This window comes from Lagenorhynchus albirostris, chromosome 9 (assembly GCF_949774975.1).
Source record: "Lagenorhynchus albirostris chromosome 9, mLagAlb1.1, whole genome shotgun sequence".
Taxonomy (NCBI): Eukaryota; Metazoa; Chordata; class Mammalia; order Artiodactyla; family Delphinidae; genus Lagenorhynchus; species Lagenorhynchus albirostris.
Genome location: NC_083103.1, coordinates 12,948,264 through 12,971,908, shown reverse-complemented (window position 1 = coordinate 12,971,908; position 23,645 = coordinate 12,948,264). Strand labels below are relative to the sequence as shown.

The window sequence follows — 23,645 nt, the reverse complement described above, 5'->3', positions numbered from 1 at the left end:
CCGTCAGTGTTCCCCTGTGACCTTCTGCCCCCTGTGACTGCCTCCACACACCCTCCCCCTGCCCCCGCTCAGGTCACATCAGGAACATCAGTTGCTACACAGAAAGAAGCAAATTACATGTGACCTACTGTAAGCAAGACCCAATATCAGGGAAGGTCATTTGTCCCTCACAGTCCGGAGGGAGGAATTCTGTACCCAAGGATTGTCCACATGGTCAAAACTTACCATCCCTTTTAACACCGAAATCCATTCTTTTCTTCCATTTTAACCATACTTAAACCTCATCTCATGTGTCTGGGCCTTCTTTAAAAGGGGACTGGGCACCACTTTCCCGCTCTCGGGGCTCAGAGATCCACGTAGGGGGTGTCATGTTTGGGCTTCCCCAGTCTGAGCCCTCGGGGCGAGGAGGTGTGTGTGGGTGTCTGCCCCAACACGGATGGCCCCAGAATCTGGATTCTCTGAGGTCTGCAGGTTGCTGAGGCAAGTTCCCTCACTCCCAGGCTGTCGGCCACCTCTTCTTGCTACTGTCGGAAGCAAGACGCTTACAGGTTTCCCTGCTCATCCTTCTCTGGCTCTCCCCTGCTGTGCGCCAGGAGCCAGAGCAACCAGGCACTAGGGTACGTGGGAGGAGTTCACCCGCATCAGGGTCCTGCCAGCATGGATGCCGTGAGGACGGTCTGCGGCCAACGGGAGCTCCGAGGCTTCATTCCTGCTCCTGACCAAGCTGCACGTGACCCCCTTCCGGACACGTGAAGCTTCCCACCTCACGCTGCCATGGTGGCCCACATGGGGTGGGATCAGGGATCCCACCCAGGAAGCCTCGTTGTGTGACCTTGGACAAGTTATTTGACCTCTATGAGCCTCAGTTTCCCAGTCTATAACATGGGATGATATTAGATTCCACTTCTCAAGGTTACCATGTAATAAATGGCCCGAAAATCCAGTGTTGTTGTCATTGTTAATTAATATCACCATCACTGGGGTCATAATCTAAAGGTTATGAGTTTAAGCTTCATTGAGGCATTAAGAAAAGAGAATTTATCAGGCGCAGAGGGCTTTTTTTTTTTTTTTGCGGTACGCGGGCCTCTCACTGCTGTGGCCTCTCCCGTTGCGGAGCACAGGCTCCGGACGCGCAGGCTCGGCGGCCATGGCTCACGGGCCTAGCCGCTCCGCGGCATGTGGGATCTTCGCGGACCGGGGCACGAACCTGTGTCCCCTGCATCGGCAGGCGGACTCTCAACCACTGCGCCACCAGGGAAGCCCGCAGAGGGCTTTTTAATGATTTATTCCTCTAAGAACAACTAAGGATTCGTTCTTTCCACCGGCTCTGACTCCTAGTCAGGCACGAAGTGTCATCTTTCCTCACGTCCCCAGCAACCAGCATTGGGTAGTATCCTTGGTAAATGCCCGATGGACAGATGAGAAAAAGAGGGATCAGATGGGGGGCGGGGAGCAGACAAGGTGCACAAAAAATTTTAAAAGAGACTCTCTGTGCTGCAAGAGGACTCACTGAGAATAACTTTAATAACTGGTATTCCTGAGGAAGCTGATGGGGGAGAGGTGTGGAGAGAAAGGGATGCTTAAAGAGGAAGGTTCAATTTACACAAATACGATGACTTCGAACTCCCAAGGAAGCACCCCTGGTACTAAGGAAGCTGACCCTTGCTGGGGCCAGACGCCCAGGTGGCTTTCTGGAGCCGGGGCTGGAGTCCTGGTGGGAGGCGAAGCAGGGGTGTGGGCGGGGCTTGGAGGAGGAGGGGGTGGGCGGGGAGGCGAGGCCTGGCCCGCCCCAGTCCTGCCCCTGGCCCCTGGGAGCTTCCCCCCTGTGTCCGGCCGGGCGGGGGGTTAATGCTATGGCCAGAGGGGAGGCCTGGCGGCCCGGCGGGCTCGGGCCTGGGCTCAGTGGGGCGGGTGGCGCCGCTCGGCCAGGCCCCCGCGGCCCAGCACCTCCCCACTGAACTGGTAGGTGAGCTTCTTCTTGACTTTCTTGACCTCGCCCGTCTTGCCGTAGTTGCGAAGCGCGCGGGCCATCTTCTGGTAGGTCATCTTCTTGCGGTTGCCTTTCTGGATGCCCCAGCGGTGCGCCAGCGCCTCCTTGTGCTTGGACGAGAACTGGAAGGTGCCCTTGTCCTTGTCCACCCACCAGATGCTGTCCTTCATGTCGCCACTGCGCAGCAGGTCCAGCAGGAACTGGTACAGGCGGATCTTCTTCTTGCTGCCTGCGGCCGGAGGTGGTCAGCGCCCACGCGGGGACCCAGTCCGCCTCCCCCTGACGTGGGACCCCCCGGGGTGGTCTCTGGGGAAAGGTCACCAGCGAGCATGCGCACACCCACTGCCACGCTCGGCCTCGGCACACGTGCTCAGACACGTGCGCGGGGACAGACTGCCCCAGGCGCCCTCATTAAACACACGTGAAGACACATGTCAAACACACACACACACACACACACACACACACACACACACACACACACACACACACACACACACACACACACACACACACACACACACACACACACACACACACACACACACACACACACACACACACACACACACCCCCCCATACACACGCACTCAGCTCTGTGGCTTGACTGCCGAGTCCGTCGGCCTTGGCCGCGGTGGGTACGGGGCGCACGGACGGACCGGGTCACGGCTGGGCCCAGGCTCGGTCAGGGGTGGGACTGGGCCCCCTACCTGTCTCCCCGTGCAGCAGGCCAGGCCCTGGCTCCAGGCCATCAGTCTCCCCGTCAGACACCTCCAGTGGGGGGCTCTGCCGCTCACCCTCCTCCTCATCCGAGCTGGGCTGAGCCGGGGACAGGGAGGGGTACGGGAGGCACATCCGGGGCAGGTAGGAGACCTGGAAAGGCGGCGGAAGGAGGGTTGAGGTCACTGAGGGGCAGTTCAAAGCTCAGGGCTGCCAGGTCGGGGTTGACTGCGTGAGAGAAGAGGGGGTGCTGGCGCGGGGCAGAGGGATTTGGGAGAAGGCTGGGCACCCTGAAGGTCAGGCGGGGTCACCCCACACAGGGGGCAGGTTATGGGGACAAGGGGCCCCTGAATTCCCACGCATCTCCCTGGTTCAGGGCGGCGTGGCCCGGGGAAGGAAGCGCACGGACCGGCAGCAGCCCTGGGGGGAAGAGGTGCTAGAGAGTCAGGCACTGGAGCGAACGGGGTTGTGTAGGCGAGTGGCAAGGGCACCAAGAGGCGGTGGAGGTCCGTGAGGGTCGTGAAGGTCAGTGGAGGTCACTGGGGTTAGGGTCGCTGGGGAGGAGGAGGGGCCGTAGAGGTCAGTGGAGGTCAGGGCACAGGGACTTGGGTGCTGGATCCGTGAGGGGTCAGCGAATGGGGGTCGGGAGGTGCCCAGGGCCGGGCCTTCAGGCTCGGGAGGATCAGTGGGGACGCGGGGATGATCTGGGCTCTGTCCATGGTGGGGCGAGAGGAGATAAGGGGTGTGGGGTCACGGGGTCAGTCGGGGGGTCAGGAGGCGGCCGTTGAAGCTCTGGCCGCCGTTGGCGCTGTGAGGCAGGAAGCCGAGTTGAGTAAGAGCCCGCGTCAGCTTCCTGCGAAGCGCCGGCCTCACCGCAGGCCACGGGCTGGGCTGGGCCAGGCCGGGTGGCCCCGCACGCACCTGGTGGCCAAGGCTGGCGTGGGTGGGCGCCATGGGTGTGTCGAGCACGTGCATCTGCTCCAGCTCCATGTGGCGGTAGAGCTGCTGCAGCTGCGGGGCCTGCACGCTCTGCAGCTCCGTGAAGTGGTTCTCGGGGAAGGTCTCGAACTCGCTGTGCATGTGGTGCGGGTGGAAGTCCCAGTAATGGTCTGGGGGGCAGGGCAGGAAAGGTTTATGCTAATTAAAGAATAATAATGCCAGGCCCGTGTCACCGTATAATAATCGCCACGGACCAGGCTGGACGGCAAGTTGACATTAATCACCTCACGCCCCACCCTGTTGTTTTCCGACCCCCATTCTATAGATGAGGATACTGAGGCTTGGAGGGGCTACATAGCACGCCTGCAGTCAAAGGCCTCATCCGTGGCAGAGCTGGGACCCAGGTCCGAGGCAAAGGCTGTGTTCTCAACAACCGTTCTACCCTGCCACGCGTGCGATCACAAGGACGCAGGCTTTTGAGCCAAAGAGTCCGAATCCTGGCTCTGCCGTTTACTTTGTGTGTGACCTCAAACGCGTGCATGGACCCCTCTGGCCTCCATTGACTCACCTATAAAGTGGGGATAATAGTTACCGGGAGGATACACATGAGTTCACAGTTGTAAAACCTCCTAGGCCCAGAGCCAGCCCTTGGGGAATGTTGAGTCCCCTCTCCTCCCCTTAAGACCCAGCCGCGGTCCCTGAGCTGACTGGCTGCCCACCGTCACAGCTCACAGCCTTGTCACGTGGCCAAGGTGTGACTGCAAAGTCACAGGGCTGACATTCCTCACACGCCGGAACTTGTCTGGGCTCCCGGTGCCGCTCCCTCAAGGCCATGTCCTTGGGCAGCTCCACCTGTGTTCCAGCAAAGATGCGGGGACCCGAGGCTTTCCCAGAAACTCCCTGGTGGGTGCTTTCAGAGTCTGCGGTAGGGTGGCTTTGAGTTTGGGGAATAGCTACGTGCCACTGGGAGCCCTGCCTGGGACTGGAGCCGGCCTTCAACACGGTTTCTCTGGGCACCATTTCCAGGAACAAAAACTGCCACATGTCTGAGGACTTCCTGGGGTCCAAAAGAAGATGTGGTGATAAAGTGACAAGAGGGATTTTCTCGTGTGTCCCAAGAGGGAGTGTACAGGGTGCTAAGCCAGGTTGGCGTCTCCAGGACAAACACAGGGCCGCGTAGGGGGGACCATCACCTGCCTGGTGTGCGTGTGCGTGTGTGTGTGTGTGTGTGTGTATGTGTGTGTGTGTGTCTTTCTGTTTCTTTCTCACAAACACATACTCACACATCCCTAAGAAATGACATGTGTTGTTTTGGCTCTGCACTGGTTATCAGAAGACTCACTTTCAAATCTTGCTCTGTGGTGGCTTTGCTGTGTGACCCTGGACAAGACATTTTATCTCCCTGAGCCTCTGATTCCCCACTGCAAAAGTCAGAGACCCAACTGAGTGGTTACTGAGGTCCAGTCCACGTGTGGAATCATTTGAACCCACAATCCAGGCTCCCACCTCCGTGAAGCCGCATGGCATAGGAGAGAGAAAGTACATGATTTGGCCAGAGCTGGGTTCGAATCCTGGCTCTGCCACTTAGCCCTGAGCGACACCGGGCAGGTCATTCTACTTCTCTATGCCTGTTGCCTCAGTTGCGAGATGGAGCTAATAATTACACCCATCTCATAGGCTTGCTGTGAGGGTTAAATGAGCTAATGCCCGCAAAGCACTTAGAACAGAACAGGACACAAAAGAAGACTCGGTAAAACATTAACTATCATCATCATTATAGTAATTAGTATTATTAATGTTTAATGCTCGCTTTAGAGAGCCTAAATCAGCACTTGAGCAAACAGCAGATGCTTTAATATGTGTGAGTTCCTCATCTTCCCTTGCTCCCTGCCACCTTAGTCTGTGGCCCAGAGAAATAGTTCGAGGGCCCTGGCTGTCACTTTCTCCCAGAGGCTGGAGTTGGGGGCCCAGCGCTGCACCGAAGGCAGGGACTGGTTTTGTTCACCTCTGTATTCCCAGTGCCTAGACGCAGTAGGCACTGAACAAACATTTCTGGAATGAATGAATGAATGAGTAAATCCTATCCTCTTAAGAACTCTGACTCTCCTTCAGAAAATTATCCAAATCTGAAGGGAAAACAAAACACAGCAACATTGAATTTGTACTTTCATCTTGCGTGAGTTAACAAGACCCAGAAATTCTCCACTTGCTCTGGGAGGGTTCGCTTTGTCTTTTAGCGAGGGGCTCTTTGGGGCCCTGGGATTTGGTGAGTGGATCCAGGTTCCTCTTTAGCTGTAGAGCTGCCCTCCGGCCCCACTCCTGGCCCTTCCCATTTTTGCCTTCTCCTGCCCAGGCTGAAGTGCCCAGATTGTTATAGGATGCTGTGTCCTGCCCACCAACGCCACATGCTCACACCTACTCCAGTTCTGGGTTGGGGAGCCCCTGTGTTCTGTCTTTCTCTCCTGCTCCCCACTTCTGTTCTAGCTCCTCCTGAGACCCATGGGCTCACTCTGGTGGGCCCAGCCTGAGGCCAGCACTTTCCATAGCAGGTCTCAGTACACCCTCATCGGAGTCACTTTGGGGGCTGGAAAAGCCCCAGCCCACTGGAGACCCACGGAATCATCAGCGCCAACAGGAGACCTGGGAATCTGGCCTTTAAGAGGATCCTAAGGAGGTTCCTTGGCTCACTGAGGCTCTGGAAACCTGCCCCAGGGTCCCCTGAAAGCTGCAACAGAGACTCTTGGGCTACAATTAAGGTTTCAAAAAGCCCAACGGAAACCTTGCCTTTACCCTTGATTTGAGGGCTTAGCATTTATGTAATAAATGCTGTCTGTTTGGTAGGCAGAGGCGTTCCAAGGATGGGGCCCTCTGAAGGAACACAATGCCAGGAGTCCATCCTAATGCAAAGGTCAGCACTCCTGGGCTCTTTGGACCTCATTTCTGGATGACTGCTCATGAATGCATTGCTTTATCCCTTTTTGTCACTTCAAGAGGTCACCCAGACTATCCTGCAACTTCTGCCCCTTTAGCATGAACTCTGCTCCTCAAAAGAATGTAGTGTGCTTTGCATATCTGGGGATAGCTCTGGACCCTCCCTTCTACAGCCTGTTAGGCACCCAACACGTACTAGGCCTCAATCAATATTTGATTAAGTGACCAATAAATGTTAACTTTTAATGTGTTTTTTATGTACCAGGCACTATGCTAAGTACTTAATCCACATTATCTCATTTAATCCTCACCTTAGCTCTGACAAGGTGGCCACTATAGTATGATATTCCTTTTGCATATGAGGAAACTGTGACTCAAAGGCATTAAGTCCCTTGTCCATAGACAGTCATTGGTAGAGTCAGGATCCAAACCCACCTGTGTATGACTCCAGGAACTAAACTCTTACCACTACGCCATACCACCTCTCAGGAAAAAGACTGCTAAGGAAAGCTTTAAGTAAGGCCCTTGGTGACAGAGAGAATTTACAGGCTGCTCTTATCCATCTGTCTGTCTACCGTCATTTACCCCTCATTCATTATTCATCATCCGTCCATCCACCCATCCATCATCTACCCATCATCCATCCATCCACCCATCACCCATCCGTCCACCCATCCATCATCCACCCATCATCCATCCATCCACCCATCCATCATCCACCCATCCATCCGTCCTTCCACCCATCCATCCATCCATCCACCCATCCATCATCCACCCATCATCCATCCATCCATCATCCACCCATCACCCATCCGTCCACCCATCCATCATCCAACCATAATCCATCTATCATCCACCCATTCATCATCCATCATTTAATCCATCCATCCATTATCCATCATCCATCCTTCCATCCATCATTGAACCTTCATTCATCCAGCCAACAATTACCCATTTACCAAAATCTTTCACTTTCTCCCTGTAAACCAGCTCCCAATCTGGGACCAAAGTCCTGCCCACACATTCCTATTCTAACTCAGTTTTTTGGTGTCACTAATACCTGCATGTCACTAGGACAAAAATAAAATGATATTTAAAACAACCCCCCGCCCCCCTCCCCGCCACACACACAAAATTCAAGCCTTAAGTGTCATTCAGTTGACCTTTTCTCCTCAGAGCAGAAACCCCAGCCTGAAGCCAGGGCTCACCCCAGGGAAGGAGAAGTAAGATCAAGATAAGAGAAGGAAGATGAGGAATTAAGAAAGCAAGGGATGAGAAGAAAACCTTCACAGGAAATCACAGACCAGTGGACGAGGGCTCCTTAAGCCCAGCCCTCCTGCAAATTGTTCAGATATGGAAACTGAGGGCCAGACAGCAGAGAGTTCCGGGTCTCATGTTTCTTGTTACTTTCTACATCGTATCCTAACTATTAAGGTTTTAGTTATTTCCCTTGTTACAAAGATATAGGACCTGTGTTTTATTCACTCTACAGCACCTAGCAATGTGCCTGGCATGTAAAAGATGCTTAGCATATATTTATTAGATGTATAAGTCAGTGGGAGATGCATGGAGGGTTTGGTGGGGGGAAGGAAGAACACTTGGAAAGGTGAATGAATGGATGATTAGATGAATATGTGAATAAATTGGTGGATGGTCTATTGTATGAAAAGATGAATAAGTGTTTGGAAAGATAGAAGGACAAGAGAAGGGTCATACTTTGGAACTCCATTTCCTTCAACAATCCCACTGCAAATAGCAAATCCTATCACACCCATTAGGATGGCTACTATCAAAAAACAGAACAACAAGGACCTACTGTATAGTGCAGAGAATTATATTCAATATCTTCTAATAACCTATAATGGAAAAGAATCTGAAAAAGAATATATATAACTCAGTGAATCACTTTGTTGTACACCTGAAACTAACACAACATTGTAAATTATCTATACTTCAATTTAAAAAATGGTTTAAAAAACAGAAAATAGGGGGCTTCCCATGTGGCGCAATAGTTGAGAGTCCGCCTGCCGATGCAGGGGACGCGGGTTCGTGCCCCGGTCCGGGAGGATCCCACATGCCGCGGAGCGGCTGGGCCCGTGAGCCATGGCCGCTGAGCCTGCGCGTCCGGAGCCTGTGCTCCGCAACGGGAGAGGCCACAGCAGTGAGAGCCCGCGTACCACACACACACAAAAAAAAACAGAAAATAACAAGTGTTGGCAAGGATGTGGAGAAATGGAATCCCTGTGCAGTGTTGGTAGGAATGTAAAATGGTGCAGCCACTATGGAAAACAGTATGGTGGGTCCTCAAAAAATTAAAAATAGAATTACCTTATAATCCAACAGTTCCACTTCTGGGTATATATCCCAAAAGAACTGAAAGCAGGATCTCAAAAAGATATTTTTATACCCATGTTCACAGCAGCATTGCTCACAATAGCCAAAAGGTAGAAGCAAGTCACGTGTCCATCAAGAGATGGATGGATAAACAAAATGTGGTATAAACGTATGATGGAATATTATCCAGCTTTAAAAAGGAAGGAAATTCTGACCTATGCTGCAACGTCGATGAACCTTGAGGATATCATATGCTCAGTAAAATAAGCCAGTCACAAAAAGAGAGATACTGCATGATTCCATGAATATGAAGTAGTTACTGTAGTCCAGTTCATAGAAACAGAAAGTAGAATGGTGGTTGCCAGGGTCTGAGGGGAGGGGGCAATGGGGAGTTATTGTCTAATTGGTACAGAGTGTCAGTTTTGCAAGATGAAAAGAGTTCTGGGGATGGATGGTGGTGACGGTTGCACAACAATGTGAATGTTCTTAATGCCACTGAACTGTACATTTGAAAATGGTTAAGATAGTAAATTTTAAATTATGTGCATTTTATCACAGTTTAAAAATAATAATAATAAATAGCAAATTCTGTGAGCTCTACCTTCAGAATCTATCCTAAATCTGTCTGCTCCTTTCCTTTTTTTCCTTTTCTTTTTTTTTTGGCCACGCTGTGTGGCTTGTGGGATTTTAGTTCCCCAACCAGGGATCGAACCTGGGCTCTCAGCAGCGAGAGCACAGAGTCCTAACCACTGGACCGCCAGGGAAGTCCCTGTCTGCTCCTTTCTGTCTCTCTCGCCACCACCCTTGTCCAAGCCACCGTCATCTCTCGCCTGGATTATTCCAGTGGTTTTCTACTGTGCTTTCCCCCCGTTCCTACTCTTGTCTCCTCTCCATCTACTCTCCACACAGCAGCCAGAGTGATCTTTTTAAAAGCTTATTCAGTGGAACCACTAGGTGTTGGGAGAAGATACTGAAAACTTCCAGAGAGACAAAACAAAACCAAACAGAAAAAAAAAAAAACCAAAAAACAAAAAAATCACCAAAAATGGTTACATTCAAAAAGAGGACATAGAATGACATCAGATTTCCTAAGAAAAACTCTAGTAACCAGAGGACAGTAGAGAAATGCTTTCAATTTCAGTGAGAAAAAAAATGATTTTCAACTTAGATTTCTGTACACAGCCAAACTACTGTTAATCAAGTGAGAGCATAAAGACACCAGGTAAAACAAACAACAAGAACAAAACCTTACCTCCCATACATCCTTTCTTAGGAGAGTATAATGAGAAGAGCAATAAATCCTTATATAGTATTCACTGTTCTAAGCATTTTAACTGTAGTAACTCATTCCTTCCTTACAGCAATCCTGTGAAGTAGGTATCATTAAGAAGAAGTTGAAGGACTTCCCTGGTGGCGCAGTGGTTAAGAATCCGCCTGCCAATGCAGGAGACATGGGTTCGAGCCCTGGTCCGGGAAGATCCCACGTGCCGCGGAGCAACTAAGCCCGTACGCCACAACTACTGAACCTGTGCCCTAGAGCCCGTGAGCCACAACTACTGAGTCTGTGTGCCACAACTACTGAAGCCTGTGTGCCTGAGCCGGAGCTCCGCAACAAGAGAAGCCACCGCAATGAGAAGCCTGCGCACTGCAATGAAGAGTAGCCCCCCTCGCGGCAACTAGAGAAAACCCACGCCCAGCAACGAAGACCCAACCCAGCCAAAAATAAATAAATAAATTTATAAAAAGAAAGAAGAAGTTGGGGCACAGAGGGGTGAGATGTCTTGCCCCAGGTCACCCCACCCAGTAGTGAGGAGTTGGGGTGTGACTCCCAGCAGCCTGGTTGCAGCGTGAGGTCTCCATCTCCCTGCTACACTGACCCTCAGAAACACAGCGACGAGAAAGTACAGGTAATCAAAGTACGCCATGTGGCTCAGCTGTGAGTAATATTCACATGGTCCTAATAATGGAAAATTCAGATACTGATTTAACAAAAGTTAGAATACAAAGGAAGACAAACACTGTATGATCTCACTTATAGGTGGAATCTAAAGAAAAAGCTAAATTCAGAAAAAGAGATCAGATTTGTGGTTGCCAGAAGTAGTGGTGGGGAGAGGGACAGGGGAAATTGGGTGATGGTGGTCTAAGGTACAAACTTCCAGGTGTAAGATAAATAAGTCCTGGGGATGTTATGTACACGATGACTATAGTTAACACTGCTGTGTGGCAACTTTGAAAGTCAAGAGAGTTTCGCCTAAAAGTTCTCATTACAAGGGGAAAAAAATTCTTTTGTAAGTATATGAGGTGATGGATGTTAACTAAACTTATGTGGTAATCATTTCACAATGTACATGTGTGTGAGGTCATTATGCTGTCACACCTTATACTTATACACTTACGTTGTATGCCCATTACAGTAATAAAATGATAAAGAAGGGAAAAAGTTACTATAAGTATCTTGGTATATGTGGAGAAGTGTGAGTGTGAGTGTGTGTGTGTGTGTTATAAATACCTAGAAAGTCAAGTTCTCATCTTTCATAGTACAAGTGAACAGATGCCTCAAAGTAAAAAATCAAGCTAGATTCATCTCCACCTAGCATATAGAAAGTACTCAATAAGTGTATGTGAATGAATAAATAAAGGCTGTTCTAAGTCTCTATTTCAAATCTTCATATATACACTTACATAGCCCTGTAATAGAAAGACTAGAGAAATAGCTTTTATCTATCTCTGGTTGTTATGTATGCCATGGAGGAATGACTATGATAAGTTTATGTAAAAAGTAGCAGATTGCAGAACAGTATGACACTACAGTCCACTTTTGAACGGATAGAATATGCACATGTGGACGTATACACTTACAAACATACAGGATTATACATGTCAAATAAAATATCTGCAAGGATAGACCAAGGTGCTGTCAGGGAAGAATAAGAACGGGAAGAGGCTAATATTTCACTTGCTATGCTGTTGTATTTTAAAATTGTTTGCAATGGGTATTTCTTGTTTTAATAATTAAAATTAAACACTTACAATTTATTTAGATTTTTACCACACACACACACACACACACACACACACACACACACACAAAGATTATTCAGATCATGTCATTTCCCTGCTCAGAACCCTCCAATGGCTTCCCATTAGATGCAGGATAAAACCCAAACTTCTGCCACGGCCATCACGCCCTGGGTGATCTGCCCCCTGCAGACCCCTCTGGCTTCATTTTGTTTCTGCCCCCCTGTGCTCACTGGCCACTCTGGTCCTCGGGGGAGGTCCCTCCTGCTCTTGCACTTGCTGTTCTCTCTCCCTAGAACACCTGTCCCTACCTGCCTTGACATTCATGTTCCTTCCCTGCACTCAGATTTCCACTCAGCTGCCACCTCCTCACAGGCCTTCCTTGACCACCCAGTTAAAGTGTCCCCCACCTAGACACTCCGAATCACGTTACTCTACTTTCCATAGGACTTATTAGTACATGTCTGTTAGTTTGATTTTTCACTGTCTCTCTCCCTCACTGGACTGTAAGCTCTACAAGGGCAGTGGCCTTGCCTGGCCTGCTCATCATGGAACCTCCAGTGCCTAGAACAGTTTCTGGCGAATGGCATATGATCAGAGATTATTTGGTGGATGGACAAATGAGGGGATGAGTGGACAAGTGGATTGGACAATAAGTGTTGGAAGAATGGGTGGGTGGCTGGTGGGTGGGAGGGGAGTGGATGGATGGATGAGTGGGTGCCTGGCTGGCTGTCATCTGGGGCATTGGAAAATGACCCACTTGATCTGTCACAGAACCTTCTGTGCTTCTCTACTCTCTCAGCTGCTTCATCCCTTCCGCCTGGGGGGATTCAGTAAAGCTAACATACTATGTCCTGAAAGTTTACTGGGCCTTGTACTCAGTATATTACCTCATATATTACATGTGTTAACCTCATTTAATCATTGCAACTCTGTGGAGTGTTTTCATGCCCTCAGTTTTATAGATGAAGAAACAGCGGCTTAGAGGGGTTAAGTCACTTGCTCCAAGGTTACACACTAGTGAGTGATGGAGCCAGGACTAGACCCAGGTCTGGCCCCAGTGCCTCTTCACTAAGCCTCACCACCTAAAAATACAGATGCAGAGGACGTGCAGGAACAGGTGGAAGAATGTGCGGGTGTCTCTACTCTTGAGTCTTCAGAGAATACCTTCCAAAAGATATTAAGAAGGGACAGAACAGATGGCCCGGTGGGCCGTGATGGCAGGGGTGTGGCGGGGAGGCGGGGGTTGTGAATAGGGACCAGAACACCTGGGGACACTGGAGGAGTCTATGAAGGGTTTGGGTCTGAAGGACCCAAATGGGGAGCTCACACATCCAATTAGGAGTCACTCCTAGAGCCCCACCCCAGATATAAGGGATCTGCCTGGTCACTGAGCCAGGAAAGCACTGGCTTTCTCTAAAGTGCTCACTCCATCAGCCCACCCCAGGCCTAGCTGGTTTCTAGATATATAAACCCATAGCACACCCATATCACAGGAGGAGAAAATGAGGCTTCAATAGACCCAAAAGAAATGCACCCAAACCCAATGAAACCGCGAAGGGGTCAGGCCAGAGGAGAAAGGATCCCTAATGCTGGAAGGGGTCAGAAGTAGCCCTGAGCTTGCTGGGACCCGAGCTGTCCTGCTGCCTGAAGCCACCAGGGGGCGCCAGTCCTCAAACAGGGACTTTCTCTGGTCCCGAACTGCTTGGTGGAAGGGTGTGTGCGCAGGTCTCTGGATCAGGGAGACCCAGCCCTTGACCCTGGCAGCGGGGGGATCTGGGGATAGAGTTGGATGAGGGACACTCTCTAAATTGTCTGGATTTTCCACAGAGAGGATGCATTTCTTGTAGAATTATAAACAAGCTTAAACGGATGAGAAAAAGGGTATTTTTAAAGACTTTCTAGCCCTAGAGCTCTGAAAGAAGCCTGTGTGTTCCCATATATGACCTTGAAGTACATCCACCACGTACTCCCAAGACACGGCTTCTAGGTATAGTCTTTATAGTAGTTGTCAGGTGTGAGTTCCAGTTGAAACCGTTCGCAAGGTTTGGCATCTGGATGTGAGGGCCCTAAATAAGGACTCACCACAAATGGCATCTCTGGGTGTGGCCGTCAGGTTTAAACGGCCATAGATATGCCAGCAGAATGGAGGTGTGAATGGCTCCCAGGTGTGGCCCTCAGGTGTGAAACCTTCCTCAGCTGTGGCACATAGCACACCTGTCCCTCTCGGACTGCAGAAACCCCAGTGTCTGGCCTGCCCAGGTCTCAGACCCCCCGAAGAATCCTCCAGTGAAGATCCATTAACTAGGCCACCTGGCCTTTGGTTCAGAGATGTCTCATCGCTATACCAAGATCCACCTCAGGTAACCTCTCTTATCTCCCTGCCCAGGTCCCAGGCGTTGAAGGCCTCTCTCTCCTCCCCTGAATTTGCTTCAGGAACAAGGCTGAGCCTTGGGGGAGCACAGTTAGGCCCAGATGGAAAACGCCCCTGGCCCAGGCCCCATCCTCGCCCCCGCCCCGAACAGACTGGGGTCTTCAGCCCCTACTGAATGAGGGCGTCCTCAGAGCCTTTCCTTCAGCTCAGCAGCTCTCACATAGGAGCGGTTCTGCCCCCCCAGGGGACACTTGGCAATGCCGGAGACATTTTTGGTTGTCATGATTGGCAGTACTGCTGGCATCTAGTGGGTGGAAGCCAGAGATGCTGCCAGATATCCTACAATGCACAAGACAGGCCTCACAACATAGCGTTATCCAGCCCAAATGTCAATAGACAAATTCTGCTAGCCACACACAGCAGGGAGCGGGGCTGCCCCAGCAAGGAGATGAGGGGTTAGTGCGTGTATGTGAGACAAGAACGGAGAGGAAGACGGGGAATTGGGGGAGGGGAAGGTGGAAAAGCACTGGGCCTGGAGCAGACCGACAGAGCTGGAGCCCCCTGACCGGCTGTGCCACCTTGTACAAGTCCCGTAGCCGCTTAGCTTGTTTCCTCGTGTGTAAAAAGGCCAAAAGTGTTGGACAAGAAGATAAATGTAGAAGCAGCTAACCCGTGCCTGGATACAGCAAGGATCCTCCATAAATGCAGGCTGGGGTGTGGGGTGTTGGGAAGCAGGACTGTCGGGGGTCAGGATAGTGAATTCACATCCCCAAGAGCTAACTGGATCTGATTCTCAGAGTTCCAAAGAAGCCCTGGGAATGAGGCTTCTTTCCCTTCTCCCCGGAACCCAGCCGTGCTTGGGCGCGCAGGCCAGGCTGGGGAAGTGGGGCTGGGCCGGGGCCCGGTACTCACCGCTGTGGCTCTCTCCATCACTGCTGAGATAGGGGTAATATTCGTGCGTTTGGCGTTGGTAGAGATCCGTGTCATAGGGAACTAGATCTTCCGATGGCTGCTGAGAGAGGAGGGTGTCAGGGCTGGGAATGTGGCCGGGAGAGCGTCTGTATCAGGCTTACAGCCCTCTCTCTGCTTGGAACTGGGAGAGGCCATAGAGAGAGGTAGAGGGGGACCCAGGGGAGCAAGAGCCTTGGCTCCTGCAGAAAGGGGGTGACAGGGACCCTGGAGGTCAGAGGTCAAAAGAGGACCAGGTCTGAGAGGACAGCCCGTCACCTCACACTCATACTCATACTCACATCCTAGCATGTGCCCGGATCCCAGCCACACGCACGCACCCTCTCACGGTCACACTGATATGCCTACACCCCCCAAACACATACATACTCCCCGTGACACACTTCTACCCACACTCTTACATGCGAACTCTCACCCCCCCGTCCACTCACAGCCCTCACACTCGCTCTGGGGGTCACTCACACTTACACACGCTTGTCGTCACACACACACACCCCATTATGCACCCACCTGTAGGCACATGCAGCGTCACTGGGATTAACACACGTATCCACCCACTTGCCTGCAAATGCATTAACCCACACACTCATACCCACACCCTTCCTCGGTCACTCTCACTCCACCTACACACTCACGCCACGGCACACACGCTTGTCGTCCTGCTACAGCCCCGCCCTGACACCCACTCTCTCTCTTAGCCGGTGCCCAGGGCCACCACCATTAGCAGTGGCCGTTCACACTGATGGAATTTACAGGACTCACCCAGGCAGGGGCAGGTTTGGGGGCCTCTCCCTCCTCCCCCCTCCTCCTGACACGCTCCCTGGGATGCTCCCTCGTCTTCCTCCCCCCCCGCCCCACCCCACTGGCATAGGGAATGCTCCCGGAGGCTTCCCAGCAGTCATCAGGCCTTTCCTCCCCCACACAGTGTGAGCCCGAGGATTGCACAACAGTAACTCCGGCCCTCAGGGCTTGGTTCGGCAACCAGGGCTGCCTTGGTAGCCCACCCTCCAAGGACCCACTCTGAGTAGCCCCCGGGCTGGGGCGCGGTGTGGGAGCCCAAGGGGATGTGCCTCCTGCCCCGCTCTAGCTGGAGTTCAGGGATTCAGAGGTCAAGGGGCAGAGACAGGGTGGCCAAACCCCAGGGCCTGTGGCTTTCTGGAGGCAGGGCTGGCTCTCCTCGGGACCACCTCTGTCACCACTGCTGGCCCCCAGGTCGGGGGAGGGTGGGCCAGGGCCAGGTGCCGAAGGGCTGGCTGGTTCTGAGTCCGACCCAGGGAGGAGCCTGGCACTGGGCTTGGAGGCAGCGCAACCCCACAGAGGGATGTCAAGCCCGGGGTGCCTCCCCCAGGCTCTGAGGCCCCGCTGGGGTGGGGCGGGGGGGAAGGGAGCTGCCTCCAGGCCGGGAAAGCTGAGTCAGGTGGGCAGGTCCTGCCAAGCCCTTCCCGTCTCCCCCCAGGGCTCCCCACCCCTGCTGAGTTGGGTCAGGGTAGGAAAAGGGAGAGGGGTCCTCTCAGAGGGCCCGGGTCTGACACCTGCCGAAGGCTGCAACTGTCACTGAGGGCAGCAGCAGAGGGGGTCTGCCCCAGACGGCTGCCCTTCCCTCCCCGGGGTCCCCCGGGACTCCTGCTTCTTCACCTCCAGCCTCAGCCCTGCCCCCACTCCAGGCTCCCCCCTTGACCTCCCCCAGCTCCCACCCCAGCCCCAATCTCAGCCCCGGGGTGTCCCCAGCACCAGCCCCTGCCCTCCACTCCCTGATCCCCAGCCAGAGCCCAACCCTAACTGCGTGGCTAGCCTCTGCTCCCCTCACTGCTCCGGCCCAGCGCCTGCCCCGACCCCTGCCTCTGCCACTGAGGGCCCAGGGCCCAAGCCCCAGACCCTTGGGTCAACAACCGTGTCCTCTGTACCAGGCCCCAGGCTGGCTGGTGGGGACCCAGGCTTAAGGCAGCCTCAGTCTCCAGAAGCACCCAGGCCACCTCTGGCCTCTTGCCGCCTGCCCTCAAGCCCATACCGTCCTGGGGACTGGCATCCCCCCCACACCAGTCTCCCCATTTCCTCCGCCACCACCTCCCTGCCGCCACCCTCACCATCCTCAGCCCTGCACCCTGCCGTGGAGCTCCGGCCTGCCACCCGAGCCCCATCTATAAATAACCGTTCAGGCCCCACCGATCACAGCTCCACCATGGGCTCAGCCCTCAGCCCGCCAGGGCATGCTCCGAGAAAGCCAATGGCCCCCTTGCTGGATCTCAGGCCGGGAGCTCCAGGGAGGAAACACCAACTTCCCACTGATAGTGGGAGGGCAGCCGGCGGGCTGGCAGGCAGGCGGGTGGGCGTCCGAGGGCCACAGGTTGGGCTGGCGGAGGAGCCCCAATACTCACAGGGGGGACGAGGGGAAACCCTTCCATTTTGCACGCCTGTAACATCCAGCCGAGCTCCGAGCCGGTCAGGTCCCCTGCCTTGGTGGGGGCCAGTGCGGAGCCCCTGGGGATGGGGCGCCCCGTCGGGGGCTGGACGGACTCAGGGCGGGTACAGGGCTCAGGCCTGCCCCTTGAGCTACAGGAGCCCTGGGTGAGCCCCCTCCCTTGACATTGCAGGGCCAGCGCAAGTTCCTGATTTTATCGAAGGCCTGCCGCTGGGAGATAGTCCCCTTGGGGTGACATCACCACCCCAGCCTGTTTGCATAAATCTCTTGCGCTACAGGAAGTCTCTGGCCGGCTGGGGCAGGTGGTGCTCCAGGGGCTGGCCTGGGAGGCCATGGGGGCCAGGCCCCCTGCCCAGAGGAAGCTGGGACTGTGAGGGGCGGCCTTGAGGGCTAGGGTGGGAGGAAGAGTGGGAGGGAGGAAGGCTGCCTCCACCACCGGAGGCCTTTCCTGCACCCGGGCCCTGCAGAGGCTCTCTAACCTCTAACCCCTAACCCCACAAATACCTGCTTCTCTTGAGACCCCCACGTGGCCAACAGTCACTTCCTTGGGGTCAGAGCTGTTAAGGGTGGGTGACCTCTTGCGGTCTCTGCTTTCTGGGGTCAGCCTGGTTGTCTGAGGGCTCTGATCCAGCAGAGTGCCAGGCCTGGCTCTTCCTGGGCCCGTAGGTGGCACAACCCCTGGGTTCTATCCAGCCTGGGGCTGGGCTCCCGGGCAGGGTCCTCAGCACAGCACCGCTTTCCCCTTCCCTCCACCAGCTTCCCTTCCACCAGAAGGGTTCTTACACCCTCCCCTCCCAGTTTCCTAAGGACCACCGCTTCTTCCAAATCCCTAGGTGCTCTACTCCCAGCCTAGATTTCTCAGTGTCCCCTCCCCTTAACAATGCCTTAATATCAATCTAGTCTTCCAAGTTTACAAACTTTTCCTGTCTGTCCATCCATTCATCTATTTTCCCATCCATTTGTTTATCTGTCTGTTTGTCGATCCATCTATCCACCCACAAAGCCAGTCATACATTTGTCTACCAGTTTATCCAACTGTGCATTCATTCATCCATTTATCTGTTAGTCTGTCATCCACTCACCCATTTGTTTATCTACTTGTCCAAGTAGCCATCTATATGTTCGTATATCAGCCCATCCATCTGTTATTCACCCATATTTCCATCTGTTTATCCACTTGATGTTCAGCTATCAATCTCTTCATCCATTGGTCCTTTTCATCCACCTATCCATCCATCCACTCATCCATCCATCCATCCATCCATCCACTTATCCATCCATCCATTCATCCATCCATCCATCCATGTATCCTGCCAATATTAATTGAGTTCCAGGCTTTATGCTGAGCACTGGGAGAAGAGGAAGATACTGGACAAGATCCCTGCCTTCAGGGAATTCCTGATCTAGTCTGGAGGGCAGAAGGATGAATAGAGACTTTTTTTTTTTTTTTTTGTGGTACGTGGGCCTCTCACTGTTGTGGCCTTTCCCGTTGTGGAGCACAGGCTCCGGATGCGCAGGCTCAGCGGCCATGGCTCACGGGCCTAGCCGCTCCACGGCATGTGGGATCTTCCCGGACCGGGGCACGAACCCGTGTCCCCTGCATCGGCAGGTGGACTCTCAACCACTGCGCCACCAGGGAAGCCCAGAGACATTTTTTGATCCATTGATTTCTGGTGAGTCCTCTTCTCTTGGGGAAGAACTTCTTGAGCATTCAGTTTCCTCCCCTGTGTAGTCTAACCCTTTGCTTTATATCCCCTTCCCACTAAGACTAGCCAGCCTCCTTCCTGTCAGTGGAATCCCAGACGCCCAAGTGTTTCTTTACTTGCAGCAAAGACCAGGGATTCACAGGTCTGGGTTCACCATTAGATCTATTTCACCTACATCTTCACTGATTTTTTGCATCCACACTTGGGACTCTCCAAGGGGTCCACATCACTGGCCCTCAGGACTCCCTAGGTACCTGACCAAGGTTCCTCCCCAAGAGGAGGGGAGAGGCGGGCTGACTTGGCATCAGCTCCATCCCTGTCCCCACTTTCCCATCAAGAAGGCTTAGGGACTTCCCTGGTGGCACAGTGGTTAAGAATCTGCCTGCCAATGCAGGGGACACTGGTTCAAGCCCTGGTCTGGGAAGATCCCACATGCCACAGAGCAACTAGGCCCGTGCGCCACAACTACTGAGCCTGCGCTCTAGAGCCCGCGAGCGACAACTGCTGAGCCCACACGCCACAACTACTGAAGCCCACGTGCCACAACTACTGAAGCCCATGGGCCTAGAGCCCATGCTCCGCAACAAGAGAAGCCACCGCAATGAGAAGCCCGCGCACTGCAACGAAGAGTAGCCCCCGCTCGCCACAACCAGAGAAAGCCCTCGCACAGCAACGAAGACCCAACACAACCAAAGATAAAATAAATTAATTTAAAAAAAAAAAAGAAAAAGAAGGCCTAGTCCCAGCTGACTGGCTGTGTGTGGGGATGGCTCTACTGCATGAGAACCAGGTCTTGCTTGATGTGTTCATTCATTCTTTCACTCATTCCTTCTTATCTTGGTTTGTTTCGTTTATATGCTTATTTATCTACTTATTCATTCATTTAATCTTTTTTAAAAAATTAATTAATTTATTTATTTTTGGCTGCACTGGGTCTTCGTTGCTGTGCGCGGGCTCTAGGTGCGTGGGCTTCGGTAGTTGTGACACGTGGGCTCAGTTGCTCCGCAGCATGTGGGATCTTCCCGGACCAGGGCTCAAACCCCTGTCCCCTGCATTGGCAGGCGGATTCTTAACCGCTGCGCCACCAGGGAAGCCCCTAATCACTAACTTTTTATTGAGGGTTTCCCATGTGCTGGCCTGGCAAGGGGACACAGACATGGAGGAAGCATGCCCTGGGCCTCCAGGAGCTCACAGGCCTGCAGAGAGAACACACATGTGTGCAGACGGCATGGTCCTTCTGGGAGGCAGGGGCACAAGAGGCACCAGGTGCATTAGTGAACAGTTAATCAGGTCAGGGCCACAGGTAGGAAAGCGTGTGAGGGAGAGAGCATGTCCGGCCGAGGGACCAGCCTGAGCAAAGGCAAGGAGTTGGGAGAGAACGAGGGAACAGTGCGCTGCCCTCCTTGTGGCTGGCAGCAAGACAGGGCAGGAAGGCAAAGAGCCTTGAGTCCCAAGCCCAGGAGCCTGGTGGGTATCCAGGGGGGACTGCGGAGCCTTTGCTGGTTATAAGCAGGGAGTGTGGTGCTGCCCTCCGTGGACACAGGGAGCAGACCAGGTCGACTCTGTGTTCCTGAGCCCTAAGTCTCAAGGGGCCTCAGGAGAAGAAAGAGATTCCACTGTCCCAAGTCTGGTCAAGCCCAAGGGGCCTGGGTAAGGAAACCCATAAAAGGCCCAGGACCCCAAATCTATGGAAATGGGCAGAACCGACTCCCACTTTCTGTGCAGCTCCAGCATCCTGTGTCCATTCACACAGCAAGTCCTTCCCATCCTTCCTCCCACTGCCCCTCCTCCCAAAGTACACCAGAGGCCTCTTCCCGAGATTCCAATTCCTAGGGAACTGATGTTATCCTAAGCCTTTGGAATAGTAGGACCCAGATTCTAAGCAATTCTGAGCAGAGCCGAGAAGGTTTGAAAATCCACAACCCCACGGCTAACAGCTCCTTAAAAAGGGGCAACAGGGACTTCCCTGGTGGCACAGTGGTTAAGAATCTGCCTGCCAATGCAGGGGACACGGGTTCGAGCCCTGGTCCGGGAAGATCCCACATGCCGTAGATCAGCTAGGCCTGTGCACCACAACTACTGAGCCTGCGTGCCACAACTCCAGAAGTCCGCGCACCTAGAGCCCATGCTCTGCACTGCATTGAGAAGCCTGCGCACCGCAATGAAGAGTAACCCCTGCTCACCACAACTAGAGAAAACCCATGCGCAGCAACGAAGACCCAACACAGCCAAAAATAAAACATTTTAAAAATTAAAAAATTTTTTAAAAGGGGGGGAAATTATTTTCTGAGTGCCCAGCACTGTGCTGAGTGCTTCCACCCTTGTGATCTCACGTAACCAGGACAACCGTCTGTTACACTGAGGCCCAAGAGGTCAGTGACTCGCCCAGGGTCACACAACCTGTGAGTGGAGAGCTGGGGCATGAACCTGCTTTCTGGGGCTCTAGGAAGGGCTGGATCCTAGGGCAGGGGAAAGAGGCAGAGGAAGAGAAGCCAAATATGGGGAGAGCAAGGAAGGGCAGAGAGGGGAAAGGCAGCCAGAACTGGAGAGGAATAGAAAGGAAAATAAAAGGAGAAAGGGTCAAAGAAGGGAGTAGAGAGAAGTGAGGCAATGAAAGAGCGAACAGGGCGGGGGTGGTGGGAGGGGAGGATAAGGGAGGGGAGAGGAGACAGGACAGCAGGGACTGGGTAGCGACAGGACCTCAGGGGAGCACAGACCTGGCCTCCTTCTGCAGCAGAGGAAACGGGACCAGAGAGGGTCCCCAACTTGCTGGAGGTCCCCAGGAGCATCAAGTTGGCTTGTGGTTCGCATTTCTCGTGGGCAAGAAATTGGTTTCAGACCAAAAATCTTAGGTGTTCCAGGGAATGAGAAGTGAAACAGTTTTTTAAATTACTTTATTTTTTGAATAGGTAATATATACACATGGTATGAAATCCATAAGGTACAAAAAGGGAAACAACTGTCCAGTTCCCTGTTACCTGATTCTTGGGTATTTTTCTAAAGATAGTCTAAGCAGACAAAGACATAGAGGCAGACATAGTCTTTTTTAAATTTCACCCAGAAAGTAGCATACTAAACACATTGCACTTCACTTTGGTTGTTTTTTCCCCCTAAATCCATCCCATGTCCATGCATATAGAGCTGTTTTGTTCTTTTTAATGACTATATAGTATTCCACTGTTTGGATGGACTGTGATAGTTTAACATCATGAGAGACCTCATTCATACAAAAGACTGCATGAACCACTTATGTACAGTTTAAAAAATAATTATAAAGTGAACACTTATGTAACCACCAACCAGGTCAAAAAATAAAACGTTGCCAGCACTACAGAAGTATCCCCCAAATCCCTTCCCTCTCTCTAGAAGTAACACTATCTTAACTTTTTCAGTAATTATGTCCTCATTTTCTTTATAGTTTTCCAACTTATGTAAACACCTCTAACAATATAGTTTAGTTTTTACCTTAACAGATTTTAATCTTTATACAAAGAGAATCATAGTGTAAATGTTCTTTTGTATCCCACTTCTTCTTTCTCACTATGTTGTTGCATGTAGTCACGGTCTGTTTTCATTGCTGTATAGTATTCCATTGTTTAAAAAGTTACTTAACCAGTCTCTTACTGATGGACATTCAGGTTGTTTCCAGTCTTTTGCTATTACAAATAATACTGCAATAGATAAAATTTGTTAACTTACACATATGCAAGTGTATGTCTAGGATAAATTCCCCAAAGTTGAAATACTGGGTCAAAGAGCAGTGGTTTTGTGTTTTTTTTTTTTTTTTCCAGGGACACTAGAGGGGAGTGTCCACTGGAATAGTTGGGGGAAGATTTGAGTTAAAGGTCGTTTGCTGGGCTGGAGGGACTGTAGTGCTGGCTCCAGGTGGCAGTTCTCATGCTTTCACGTTTGCTTGCTTCTAGAAAACATCCTGCAACAGTAAAGAACAAAATATATTTTTCCGGCTTAAATGAAAACTATGTAGGAGAAAGTCCTACTTCTGCAGAAGTAAATGTTCAAAGGGAAAGAAAGTAAAATGCTATAAATTCTTTCTCTATATTTAATTTTCCAAGTCTAATTTTGACTATTAAGAGAGTGATAGTGAAAAGAAAATCACCACAACCAAATGCAGGCTGAGTCAAAAACCTTGTGCACCTCCCTGTAGACACTAATGAATAGGATCAGAAGTTACCTAAAATAGAAATAAAAAATTCTTCAATTATAAGTAATATGGAGAATGGCGGA

The 23,645-nt window shown here is 52.0% G+C and overlaps 1 protein-coding gene across 2 annotated transcripts; it reads right to left on the bottom strand.

Moving 5' to 3' along the window:
- Positions 1-1,501: 1,501 nt before the first annotated feature.
- Positions 1,502-17,860, bottom strand: SPI1 (Spi-1 proto-oncogene). Of its 2 annotated transcripts, none has more exons than XM_060157707.1 (5): positions 17,651-17,860; positions 15,219-15,318; positions 3,632-3,819; positions 2,701-2,863; positions 1,502-2,219 (listed from the first exon to the last, which is right to left on the bottom strand). In XM_060157707.1, the coding sequence occupies exons 1-5, from the start codon at positions 17,693-17,695 to the stop codon at positions 1,900-1,902; spliced, it is 816 nt and encodes a 271-aa protein (XP_060013690.1). In that variant the 5' UTR covers positions 17,696-17,860; the 3' UTR covers positions 1,502-1,899. The 2 variants fall into 2 exon arrangements, with proteins under 2 accessions (XP_060013690.1, XP_060013691.1); XM_060157708.1 differs by having other exon boundaries at positions 15,219-15,315.
- Between the last annotated feature and the right edge of the window lie 5,785 nt (positions 17,861-23,645).

Excerpts from the sequence above, each read along its gene's own strand:
- SPI1 (XM_060157707.1), bottom strand. The coding sequence starts at position 17,695 with ATGTTACAGGCGTGCAAAATGGAAGGGTTTCCCCTCGTCCCCCCT. Across the intron at positions 15,319-17,650 it reads GGTTTCCCCTCGTCCCCCCT|CAGCCATCGGAAGATCTAGT; the intron begins GTGAGTATTGGG and ends CTCCTCTCTCAG. Across the intron at positions 2,864-3,631 it reads ACGCCAGCCTTGGCCACCAG|GTCTCCTACCTGCCCCGGAT; the intron begins GTGCGTGCGGGG and ends CCGCCTTTCCAG.